Genomic DNA, 13,323 nt, shown 5'->3' with positions numbered 1-13,323 from the left:
AATTTTCTTGTAGGCATAATTTTTGCATATTTTCTGACCTGTGCATTACAGTCACACCTGTTCCTAACATAAAGCGATGCGAGCAAGGGAGCGAGCGAAAAGTGAATCGCGTGCATCCATTTCCATCATCCTGTCCTAGCCAAACTGCGTGTCGGCGAATACAGCGAGCAATGTCTCACTCTAGTGAAAAATCTGTCACTGTGTCTCCATTTGTGCAAACTTTTTCCACCTTGCCCCACCTCCAAACTGTTTTCATTGGTTGATATCCCACATGTTCTGCGTGTTGCTGCTCCATTCCCACATCAACATGACGAGGAACGTCTTGTCACATCAGTGCAGAGCAGCGGTTTCTGTATGACACACAGCATCCAGTCTACAAAGATGTCTTGAAGAAACTGAATGGGTGGCAATTGCCTAAGTTTGGGGGATTTCAAGTTCAATGAACTTGTTAACTTTGCCAACTAGCTTCACAATGAATGGGCTAAGCTCCCTGATTGGCTCTCGTTTTGTACCCTAGCGACACCGGACCAGCGTGGACGGATCAGGTTAAGGACAATTTGCTGCGCGCTCTCGTGTTCCATTCTCTCGCTCGCTCGTTAGGAACGAGTGTCAGAAACATCACTTAATGAGTCATGCAAGTCATTTTTCAATTTATGGCCCCGCGACAGCAGGAGCTCCGAGGATCGCAACGTCAGAGTTAGATTGCAGACTCTCAATCAGGAGACCTGTGTTCAATTCCTGGCAGGGACGCTTCCACTAAAGTCTATGTTGCGGGGCTGTTAGACTCTTGTTAATGTACAATAACCATGTGACTAAGCAAACAGATCATTACTAGGCTATTAGCACAAGCAGATACTTTCCAAAATACATGTAGCTCTGCCAATCCAGCCATGTTCCAACTGTTCTGTTCATAATGCGTCATCTGTGTGTGTTCATCTAACAATTGCTTTTTGGATTAACCCTAATGTTGCCTCTACTCATTTTCATGTATGAAACGCTTTAGTCTAGCCTAGATTAATAATAAACAGTTTGAAGCACTATAAGCCACACATTATTAGCGCTCAATGATTACAAATACTTGTCAAAATAAATATCAAAAGATAAATGTTTTGTATGCCTACTGTAAGCACAGATATACTGATTACATAAAAATGGGATTACAGGCATTTTTTGAGTGAAAATCTCAGATCAGAAAAATAAGAGTTGGGGGTGGAGGGTGGGTGCTTGATTGATACGGCCTTGCAGTGCCCTGTCAATTCCTGTACATTTACTTGCACGTGGCGATTAAAAGTGAAGCAAAGGCTAAGAGGTAAACCTACCCCTAGATTCCCACTCAACACTACCCTGCTCAGTTCTGTCCAGAGTCGTTCTTGTCCACCACAGCCATGTGAACCAGCTTGATGAAAATGTTGAAGGTGATTCCATCAGAGCCGTTTTGGCTCTGTCCATTTGTCCTTCAATATTTTTTTGCTTACAAAGTAGGTGACCAGTGCACAGGACTGTTCCGTTTTTCCAATTCCAGCTGGTTTTAGCTTGGCCAAGGCAGCGCAAGCTATCTGCTCTCTGGCCACTGTTCTGCCTTTTGACGAGGGAGACGACCTTTGTCCCTGCAGGAGATAAGCCCGAGGGGTCTGAGACAGAGCGCAGATATATCCATTCCCCTCAGCCCCCAAGCTGGCTCTCTAAGGGTGGGTGGTATGTGGAGAGAGCCAGTGCCTGGCCTAGCAGTTGATGGAGGCACAGTCTGTTTTGGCTTTCCCCGCGGAGCTGATTATCCTCATGAGGCAGTGTCCGAACTCCTCCAGGATCATCCTCTCCGCTTGGGCCTGAGGCTGATGAGTCTGCTCCGCCTGCTTGGCCTGTTCCAGCAGACACTCGCATGTCGCTTCGAGCACCTCCTTCGTCACAAACGTATAAGGCAGCCTGCAGCGGGAGGAAATAAGGCATTAGGAAGAAAATGCATCATCCTCCATCATCAACCATCATCATCCATAACCAGAGGTGGAGACTCCAGTTGGCCACTTGAACTGCACTAAAATTGTGCACAAACTGACTTGACTTGGAACCCATCCTCAAATTACTTCAGATTTGACTAGGATTTAAGATTAGGGACTTGTGAACAATGGTGCCATTTAAATGAATCTACCTTGTCTACTGCTACTATGTTTGTATGTGAAGGACTTTTTTTCTTTCAGGTGCCGTTCCAGAGTAACAGGCTGAGAGACTGTTTGTGTGGATTTGGGCTTGGCCTGTTTAGGCCTTCCCTCCTTTCCCTCCAGCATTTTGCAGCTGTCATATGTGGTCAATCACCTCAGTTAAACTTAAAGGGTAAAGCTTTCAACGTGCTTTAATTACAAAACAGGATTACATTTTAAAGACGATCACATCACACTAGTTATTCCTATCTATACATTCATTTCAGACTCATCCCTCAGAAACTTCACACTTAACTTGTCCATAGCTCTCCACAGAGGTCATGTACACGGTTAAGCTTCAAAATGCTCATACTAATTCAATATCCCCGTTATAGAGAAAAGTATTACCTCCCGCCTCCACTTGAAATGACAGGTGTGGTCCGCATAAGCAGGTCTGAGATTTGTGAAGACAGCTTGGTCTTGGCTGCAGTCTGCTGCTGTACTCTAACTTCTGCTGCATCAGCCAAGTGCATCAACGTCTTCCTCTCCGGGCTCTCCTCAAAGTTCTTGCAGCCGATACACTTACAAATGGACGAGCACATGATCTTTGCCTTCAATGTGAAGGGAGAGAAGACATCAGGTTGCATCCAAACAGTCCATTGTGTCAATATGAACAAAGTTACATTAATACAGCTACCGGAGATACCCTGGGAAAGGGAAAACGCACCTCGTAGCACTCGCAGTAGTTCTTCAGGCAGCCCGACCGTTTGCAGTTGCAGCCTTTGCTGTGTCGACGGTCCGACTCTCCCTCTTTGCCTTTGCCAATTTTAGGTTTGAAGGCCTCTGGATTCCGGTCCAGACACGTCTATGAAAACAGAGTCATTTTCACTGTTTCACCTGTCCAACATGAAGCAATTCAGTCCAATAACACAACTCACCCACCGAAGTTCGACCTCACCTTAATGGCTTTAAGTCGTTCTGTTTCATGTTCCAGGTTATTGAAGCAATTATTGCAATTGCAGTTATTGCAGAACTCTCCATTTGCAAAGCAGTCACAGTATCTGGAAAAAACAACAGAGCTCTACCTATTACAACTGCCTGAATGTGCCAGACTTGGCATCCTTGTATCTGTATTTCCCCATCTAAATAGAGGGGAAAAAATATACACACAGGAGGGTTTACTGAGATTAAGAACAAAAAACATGTTGCCAGTAGTTGATACAATACATATTCTATAAACAGAATGTACATTCATCAGGTCAGGCTTCATTTATAGACAAGTTTGTCAATTGAATATAACACTGGTAAAGACAAAAATAAACCATCTCAACCCACAGTTATACTTACAGCTTAAGACACTGTGACTTGGTGCAGTTGCATGGTTTCCTTGGTCTTGTGGTTGTTTCTGCCGTTGACAAGCTGTGAGCCAGTGGATAATATAATTCAGATCAAATTGAAATCATAGCCCATCTACCAATCAACAGGGTTATTATAGTTTGTGATTTTCTCATTAGCTTTTACTTTTACAAAACTTTTATAATACTTTTTATAATACTTTTTTCAGTGTTTGGTAGTGGTATTTTCAGAACAGGTATTCTGTATATGTTTACGACAGGTATTGTGCAATACGAACAATAAACCATAAATTCATTTAAAATCTATTTACATGAATGTTTGTGGCATTAAAGCTCAGGAAAAATAGCCAAAACATTCTGCGCCCAAAAGAAATCATGATTTCCAGTATTTTGTTGTTCTTAGGTAAACAGACTTCATGGTTACTACCTAAATGTCTGTATGTGCCTCCTTACCCATTGAGTGGCAGTCTGGCCTGAGTCTGGATACTAGAGGAAGCGGGGAAACCAGAGCTGCTGGCCAGGGTCACAAACGGTGACTGCTGGAGCTACAGGAGGGACAAAGAAAGCAACAGTTAAGGTAGACACAGGAATATCATAGTGAATCAAACTCCTTTTGCACACAGTAACTATCAAGAACCATTAACATTGTATATTTAATACAACACCACTAACCTGCGTGACATATTGTGCTGGCACAACTGCATAACCCACGTTCCCGCCCCCAGGAGCTGGTGCCAGCACGGTGCCAGGAGGGAGGTTGGTGAAGTTGGGCTGGATCTGGGGTAGCGGAGTTGCAGGCATGATCAGGCGTTGCTGGGTCTGAGTCGTGGTTACTACCTGGGCTGCTGATGTCAGGGGCTTAGGCACCACCTGACAAGGAAATACTCATGTTACAGAATGCTCTGTTTGAATTAGTGCGGACAATATTTGATTAATAACCAAGTCACCTGTTTGATGGTTTGTGCTGGGACGATTGGGACAGACATCCTCATTGCTCCTGTATTGACCACCATAGGTTTAGCTGTGGGACATAAGCATCATGAGTTGTCAATGACAATAAGCATTATCTGGGCCAGTTATCATATTTGGCAAGACAAAGTTACTGTGGAGAGGTCTGTGCATATGTGACCTGTTTGTATGGAGCTGGTGCTGGGACCACCGGTCTGTCCTGTGCTGCTGCCTGTGGTTGCTGTGACCAGCCGGACGTAGTGGAACCTGCTGCCTGGCACCTGAATCTGCTGCACGTTGGGCTGGGTGGCCAGGGGGATGATGGTCTTGTACTGGGAGCCAGCGACACCTCCCACAGCCACTGACTGCACTGGTTTTATAGTCTGAAAAAGTTCAGGTATAAGCAGAGACGGAGCATGAAGTCAGAATGAGAGAATAATAACACACATACTACAGTCAGTATTATGTAACTGAAATATACCAACTTGTGAATAGAACGGAGAAACGTTTTTGTCCATGTGTGAAAATTCGTTATTTGGCTTCACCGCAGTTAAATTAAAACAACACAGAACAAATTCGCAAGACAACAGAAGACACAATTGCAGCACACAAGACATTCAGTACATATGAAAATATGCAATTTCTGGTGGCAGGTTAAAGACTCAGGGATTAGAGAAGAAGTGAAGGCATGCGGGACAAAGGACCTGAATACATTTTGTGGCTTTCTGCAGCCCCTCCCAGAGAATAGCTTATCAAATCACTGTAAAGGATGTCAAGGATCACCAAAAATTTGTTGAGCTTTTGCCTGGTCTATGCCACATAACCAGAGACCTTTTCCAGTTTGCTTGTTTTTATTGGCTCAGAGATTGCCATACCAGGGATTCCTGTAGCACTTTATAGTCAAGGCGGGCCGCCCTGACAAAAGAGTCCCTGTCATGACTATAAACCCCAGAAAAAACATTAAAAATTCCATTATACATGCGTTTATTTTCATTGAGAGCAAAGCCACGTTGAACAGTGTCCAACCACGACATCTGCTGACCAAAAGCAACATTGCGAACAAGGAGGAACATGTTATTATGAGGGCATCACATGATGCGAGTAAAGGGAACTGTTACAACTTAAAGGTAGACTGTGTCAGATTTTCACTTTAATCTAGCCTAAGAATGTTCTAGGACAAAAGATATTCTGGAGGGATGAACTTCTAATTTATTCATTCCCCATTTAGTTTGTTGTTGTCCCCTGTATTCAACTCAATGTATTTTGTTATGGGCCTTAAAAAAGCTCATCTTTCATAGCTGAACCCCTCCCACCCTTATAACTATCCAGGCTCAACCAGCTCCGCCTCCCCCAACTACAGGTGCGTATTGCAAAATATGACGGAGAAGTAGCCAGTTATCAATCACCCTATCTTCATGCCTCAGCTACATTTTTTATCAGTTAGGTTAAAAAAAGAATAGGCCTCTTTTGGCATATTTTAGAGTAAGTAAGTCTGACCTGTTTAAAGTCTCAACACTTTCAATGACACATTTGTACACCAGACAATGCCTTTGCTACAGAAACCTGTAACCTTACCTGTGCTGTGGCTTGGCTAGAGACCACCTTGGCTGGGGACCCAGATGTGGACTGTTGCACTGTAAGGATCTGCTGGCCAAGGGCTACATTGACAGGCAGTGCCACCGACTTCTGAGGGGCGTTGGGGGTCTGGGAAGCCACAGACACCACAGTCAGCTGGCAGAGACAAACACAGAGAGTGCAGTATGGTCAGTTATGTAGGGTCAACTTAAAAAAACTGCAGCAAGGTGACCAGTTCACCCCAATCCAACAAAATACTTCATCAAACACTTCATGGATTCATTTCGGATGCCGTGATGCATGAAGCTGGCGGTTCTTGCCGATGTAGTTTTCAAACAATCAAGATTTAGAGATGTATCGGGTAAATGAGGAATAGTGTGTGGAACTTACCTTGCTGGGACTCTTGAGGGGCGAAATAGCAATCTTTTTGCTGGAGAGACTTTGAATGCTACTGTTGAGGGGCTCAGTTAGAGTAATGGTCCTTGGGGGCATCACTGGGGTATTCTGTGTTAGGACCCGTCCTGAGAGCAGATGGCAAAAAGATTTATTTATTTACAGGGCAACAAAAATAATGTATTCTTAACAATTCACTTTACAGACAAAAAGATGTCAGTGCACAATATGAAAATTATGCAAATACAGTTACCTGCAATAACAGGAGATACTGATGTCTGAGCAGTTAGTCCTTTGCTGTTAACCGTTTTAGTGATGATGAACTTGATTGGTGCTGCTGAGGAAACCTGCGTTTTCTTAGCGATCTGTGGAGATATTATTAAATAAAATGAATCTGCATAAATATGGGACACATATTCCTACATTCACACCTTGATGCTAATACCTGAAATGTGTGTGAAATGTGTGTTTAAATAAACTGATCTAAGCATGGCTCCTGACTAAGTGCATGGCTCCTGACTAAGTGAATCCTTGATGAATCTCAAAATACTGCCACTATGACCACATTTTGGGGTTTTTTGTGCACATTTTTGTTTTACTGTTTTTTGTCCAACCCACAAGTATTTCAATTTCCAGAAAATTTTGGAATATTCAAGGGTGGACCTAAAAAATTCATATGACAGTAAGGATTGCCTGATGGCCCCTGATGGTTTATTGTATTTAAACTACAGTATATAATTCAAATCTCCTGTCTTCATTGAATCATACGACTATTTATAGTGTGTACTTGATATTTCAGGAGAAAATAATCCAAAAGTATACCTGTAACTTAACTGTAAACAAAAACAAAAACACTAAAACACAGACCTACAGCATAGGTCATAGCATAGTATTTACATAAATATTAAGGGTGCTTATGTTCATTATTGCTCAATTTAACTAATCATTGACTTGACTGCCCATCTCCTGTTGAACATTTGTGTGTGTATATAAAAGTAGGCCATAGCTATAGCTATATTTTGGATGCATTTTTTTGACATTTCATTTAGCGAGCTCAGCATCTCATCTTTTGTCTCACAAGTCTCTTACTCTATTATAAGCTGATGAGGCTAGCATTGGCTAACTTACTACTGCAACATTAGCTTACAGCCAATTAAAAACAGGTTACTTCCTCAACATTTCTAATTTTGCCTCTCTAATTAGTATGACACTACTAGTGCAACTCAACTGTTTTTTTTTTTGTTTTTTTTAAAGATTTATTTTAGGCTTTATTGACAGAGATAGTGTGAGAGAGACAGCAAAGTATGGGAGAGAGAGGGGAGGACATGCAGCAAATGACCGCGGGCTGGATTCGAACCCGGGTCGCTGCGGGAAGGACTGAGCCTTATGGTACGCGCTCTATTCGGTGAGTCACTGGGGCGTCGCGCAACTCGACTGTTTGACCAATAGAGGTTTCGTAGTTGTTTCACAAATCTCCTAGCAACCTGTCGCCTTCATGGGAGTCCAATGGAGAAGTAGCTGTGGACAAATGATGGCTAAATATATAACAACCAGGTTAGAAAAAGAGAATTAACATTGTTTCCAAATTTATATTTCTGTGACGTAGGAAACTGTCTTGTCTTTAGCTGTAGCCTCTGCTCCAAACTCTGAGTTGTAGCTTAAGAAGAGAGTTGGTTTTGGCTTTCTTAGCTTGTTAACCAGCAGGCAAGCGAACTCAGCAAAGCAACTAGCCATGTTATATTAGCTATTGTATAATTTAGATCCACTAACAACCAGACAGTGATATTTAGTTGACCAGATACTATGATTAGGTAGCTAAAAAGCTGACATTATCTAAACAAAGATCAATCAGATGCATCAGTAACAAGATCAATTCCCAGCTAAAAACTGCACAGAAATTAACCGTATCAATTCCATACTCTTGAGACTGCTGAGTCATAAGTTTAGAAATGCAATCAGCTGTTCTTAATAGTTGTTGCCCAAGAGCCCTCCAGTGAAACTCCAATATGGCCGCCTGAGGGTGCTTCATGTCACCTGAAACCCCTTTATACCATGTGTCATAACTGCAAAGAATTACAGTCATAGTTCACTAACATGCTTTCAGTGCTTGACAATACCAACGCTTTTCATGTAGAACTACACAACATATTTGTTGAAATTAATTGTTTGCAAATTATTGTATGTCTGCCCTGCAAAAATAAATCATCAAATAATATTAAAATTCACTTGCTTAGAATCAATATAACAAGTTAAAATCACTAGGTCTTACCTGCACAGTCTTCAGCTGCTGGGCCTGCAGTGTGGGCATCTGGCTGGCAGCGCTCCCCACCACCGGCTTCAGCTCAGACCTTCCCCCAATGGTCACCACCTTAAACTGAGTAGCTTGGGACTTGCCGTCTCCTGAAGCCTGCCCAATGCCAGGCTTGCTGCCTGTGTGTGGTAACTGGAGCACTATGGGTTGCCCCGACTTCCCTATTGCTGTAACCAAAAGTTTTTGCCCCTCCTGCTTGATAACCTGGGCTGAAGTGCCTGCTGACTTTGTTGCTTCAGTGGCTTGAGCTGAGGCCACCTTGTTGAGGATGATCTGGTGGTTTGCGGCAGAGATGGTAAAGGGAGCTGAGAGCTTCTGTAACCCACTTGTAGTGACACTGGTCCCAGTCAAGCTATCTGTAGTTTTGGTGGTGGCTGTGGAAGTGGCCAGGGCCGGTTTGAGGGTGAGAAGGGATGATGATGCACCGGAGAGTGAGAGGGGAAGCTGGCTTGCAGAGCCGATACTGAGCGTGGAGTCTGTGGTCAGAGCCTGGGTGTGCTCTGCTGAAGAGACATCCGAACAGAGGCTCACATTTTCTGGAACAATGGGTGTATCTGTTTCCATTGGGACCGGCGTGTCGTCACTGGGCTCTGGCGGGACTGCGGTGCCATCGGGTTGCGAGGGAGGGACGTCCTCCATCACTATGGCCTCGGTGTCCATGATCTCATCAGGAAGGAGACTGTTGAGCTCTGGTGACACCACATCCATGCTTGCAATCTCTCAGCTCTCAGTTACTGCTGAGAGAACAACACAGACTTTTTTAATTGCCACTGTATGTTCTGTCACACATAAATTGCTCAATGGGAATGCAGTTAAGTATCTTGAAGACATTAAAACATTTTGATTTCTTCACATTAAATGGCTTATGCTAATCTGTTTTAGATGACACTGCAGATGTTGTTGCCAGTATGCAGTTTACTGAATGCATCATACATATCAAAATGCATCACAGTGCCTTGTGCACACAATATATTGTATATCGTTTATAGTTACAATGAATATAGAATATGTAGATTCTCTGACACATAGCCTAGTTGTTACATATAATAACCAACAAGTTATATTATTCTATAAATAATTATAATATACAAATGAACATAATAATTACCCATTAGAAAATCCAATCAACTGGCAAAATGCTTTGGAGATAGATAGATAGATAGATAGATAGACAGATAGATAGATATAAACAAACAAGCCAGGCAGTTAGAGCTAACTAGTTAGCCGTGCATTCACAACAACATTGCCCAACTGCTACCTTAGATTAGATAACTTTATGGGGCTCAATGAACCAGGTTTCAAGAATCGCATGCAATTTCATTAACAGAGATTTGTAGATGTGTTACGTTTGCATGATCCCACTTATTTCGGCAGAGCCTGACAGCTGATGCTGGGTTGGCTAGGCCGCACCGATCGTCTCAGGCAGAGCAAATCTTTGTCCTGCTCTACTCCACTCAACATAAACCCACCGAAACACATATGAACCCTATCCATCCCACACCACACAAACTAAACTACTACTACTATTACTTCCGTGTCTTTCGTTAAAAAACAACCAGGGGGAATTGTGTCGAGATGCACTAAAATCTCTAAAAACCAGCAGTTGGTAGCGGCCAGAGGCAAAGAGTGAGAGAAAGCGACAAGCTGCTTGCTGGCTGCGTTACTATTTCAGGCCGGGGTTGGATTTCGAAAGATCCGCCATTTTTACCTCGTCATCAGCTCAGTTAGCTCTCCGGCTAACATTGATCTATGGAGAATGAGGGAATGCCTTTAACTTTAGCCTATTTAGTCTACACCTAAATACCAACTCAACTCACTGTGAAACAGAGCAGATTATAATAAAGAGCTGAAATTGACTCGCAAGTATCAAACTCTTGTCAGACTCTGACAACGTAAACAACGCCGGGTTTTAATAATTCCTTCTTTTTGTCACTTGGGATATGCATGCTGACAGCACGACTTTGTACCTCTTTAACTGCACGTATCGATTCAACTAGCAACCTGAATAGCTTTTACTTGGTTGTTTTAGACGTGGGGCTATGGTGCAAGTTAGCGTGGCCTGCCAGTTACAAATGACACAGCCAAAGGTGAAAGGATGTGTAGTTTTTAAGGTAACTTTACGTTTGGTAAATCTCTTGTTTTGCTCCAGTCAAGTCAACAGGATCTGTTTCTACACCCGACAAGCGTCAGATGGACCATAGGGAAATACCAGCTAGCGGCAAAAGTGACAGTTGAGTGGTGTTGTCATAATTTCAGACAACATCCACAAAACGTGCAGCTATCATGCAGCAGTCGCATGACCATCTCATGAAAGCAACTCTCCATAAACGTGCCCGTGTCCAGCTTTTCCTTTTCAGTTGCGGACACAATAGCTGGCCGTACTTAACCTGTTAAGTTGCATGTTCGATCTTATGTTATTACACCGAGTGCGCTGATGCATTAGCTGCTATTAAACACACAACTTTTGCTCAGTACACTTAGTGGTGTAAGGGATCAGTTCCAGGGAATAACCTGAGCCCTGTGGCCCTTGTGCTCTTCCTCTGCGACTAACCTTAACCATCGTTATTATCCCCAGCCTCATCAAGCCAGCCCAGCGGGCAGCACAACTGTACTAGCAAACTTGCTGAGCTTGCTAACACTAGCTAGCTAGCACTACATTTTATCCAAACATTTAACACATTCTTACGTGTGTTGCTTTCCCGTGGTTGCGGTGTACTGAGCCCTCAAATTTGTCAACACACAATCAGGCTTACCCGATTTTTGTGCTGGGGAATGTTTCCAGATAAAACAGGCAAAGGAAAAGACGATTGTTCAAAATACCGCGCCGAGCGCCATTCCTCCCTGACATTTCACAGCCCGGCCACAACCTCCTAACTCGACGTCACCGCTACGTAATACTTAAAGGTGCACTACCGTGGTATAACATTCCTACTTGCATAACATTACAGTACGTTTCCAAATAAGCCACCATTGTGCTACTTTATCTAAATGAGTAAACAAACATACAAATAAATAAACAGTGCTCTGTGCTAAATAAATAAAACAAATTACCATTATGCTCCACCAATATTATCTCTGGTATATTTTATTTTCTGAAGATCAACATGCATGTAGAGAGGTCATGTTTTAATTCAAATTTTACTCAAAAAGTTATAAAAATTAAAGCACCGTGGATAAATGTATTCTATAAAAAATAACGAAAGGAATAAACAAACAAATGAACAAATAAATAAATAAATTACAATGAATAAAGTGAATTGCATAAAATAAATGATCACCTTTAAAGTTTATCTCCATTGTCAATAGATGTAATCTAATTTTAAAATTGGGGATATTTTAATTGCTTTTTTATTGATACATAATCGAAATATGATGTCACCAAGACGGTTAATTTACAAACAAAACAAGCAATAATTAGGTTTGGTGTGAGCCCCTAGTCTAGTCTTGTTAATTTATAGCCCTTTATCACAGTCAAGTCTCAAAGGGCTTAACATACCATCATATACAAGTCATATACCATACTACATCATACATATACATACTACATACAGTATATATACACATCATATACATCCTATACTAGGTCATTCATATATATTGTTTACTACATCTTATACGTACTATACATCATATACTAGATCATATACATCATATACCATACTACACACAAACACACTCACACCTATGGGCAATTTCGACTCTTCAATTCACCTGGCCTGCATGTCTTTGGACCCCTTCTGGACAAAAAACCCTGACTGTAGCATCAATAAGTAAAGAGCCAGTTTTGCTAAATATAAACAGGATCATGTCTTCATTAATGTTCATTAATCTATTTCGATGAGCAATGCTATCTCCACCTAAAAGGCATCTGTGTAAGAACACTTAAATACAGTAGATATGACCTTGTCATGGTTGCCAGTTTGGGAGGTTCAAGGTTTCTAGGCATCTAGTGAATCAGTATTGAAGACTGGATCTATATTCATTTTAAAATATGCAAACAGCAGGTCCGTGGTGAGACTAGACAGAGCTTGAATATATACTGTACTGCATATAAAAACACTGGTGTGGCCAGGGGCTTCAACAACTTGGCCGTATATTCTCTATGCACCAATACAGACCTACTCTCTATCAGAATGAAGCTGACATTTGGAAATTTGAATTGAATTTGAATTGAATTTGAAACTAAATTATGTTATTGAGGCTATAGTCAAATGAGTTACACTAAATTAATCAACAGGTGGTGGTGGTAACAGTCCCCATCCCTCTATCTCACCTTTTTCACTTGAGAACATCTTACAAGGTTTCTTCTGGATTCTAACAGTATCCCATGCAGCCCTATAGAGTACATTAGAAGTCATATGGGCATGGACATGATTTACTGATTTTGAAGAATAGTTTTTACTGATACACTCACAAAACCAGTAGCCACTGAAGAACATTTTAGTGTCAAATTGTTTGGAAAATTAGAAATCTGCATTTATCTGCTGCCAGAAGGTGGAAGGAATGTTCAGCCAGCTGGTTAGCTGAGAGGTGTGATAAGGCTCTGCCTGCACCCTCCACCCAAAAGAAGCCCCTCCACCCTCTCCCTTTTCCCAGTCCCAGGCCA

At 42.1% G+C, this 13,323-nt stretch overlaps 1 protein-coding gene across 1 annotated transcript; it reads right to left on the bottom strand.

Moving 5' to 3' along the window:
- Window positions 1–909: 909 nt before the first annotated feature.
- On the bottom strand, window positions 910–11,579 carry lin54 (lin-54 DREAM MuvB core complex component). The gene is made up of 14 exons (XM_071915422.2): window positions 11,471–11,579; window positions 8,676–9,454; window positions 6,660–6,771; window positions 6,404–6,534; window positions 6,014–6,169; window positions 4,620–4,821; window positions 4,438–4,511; window positions 4,163–4,360; window positions 3,944–4,035; window positions 3,483–3,554; window positions 3,094–3,196; window positions 2,863–3,000; window positions 2,544–2,746; window positions 910–1,923 (listed from the first exon to the last, which is right to left on the bottom strand). Exons 2-14 carry the CDS (start codon window positions 9,423–9,425, stop codon window positions 1,722–1,724), a joined length of 2,433 nt encoding a protein of 810 aa, XP_071771523.2. The 5' UTR covers window positions 9,426–9,454; window positions 11,471–11,579; the 3' UTR covers window positions 910–1,721.
- Window positions 11,580–13,323: the final 1,744 nt, after the last annotated feature.

Source organism: Centroberyx gerrardi, chromosome 2, assembly GCF_048128805.1.
Source record: "Centroberyx gerrardi isolate f3 chromosome 2, fCenGer3.hap1.cur.20231027, whole genome shotgun sequence".
Classification (NCBI taxonomy): Eukaryota; Metazoa; Chordata; class Actinopteri; order Beryciformes; family Berycidae; genus Centroberyx; species Centroberyx gerrardi.
Note: the sequence above shows the minus strand (reverse complement) of the source record. Positions and strands in the feature narration are given on the sequence as shown.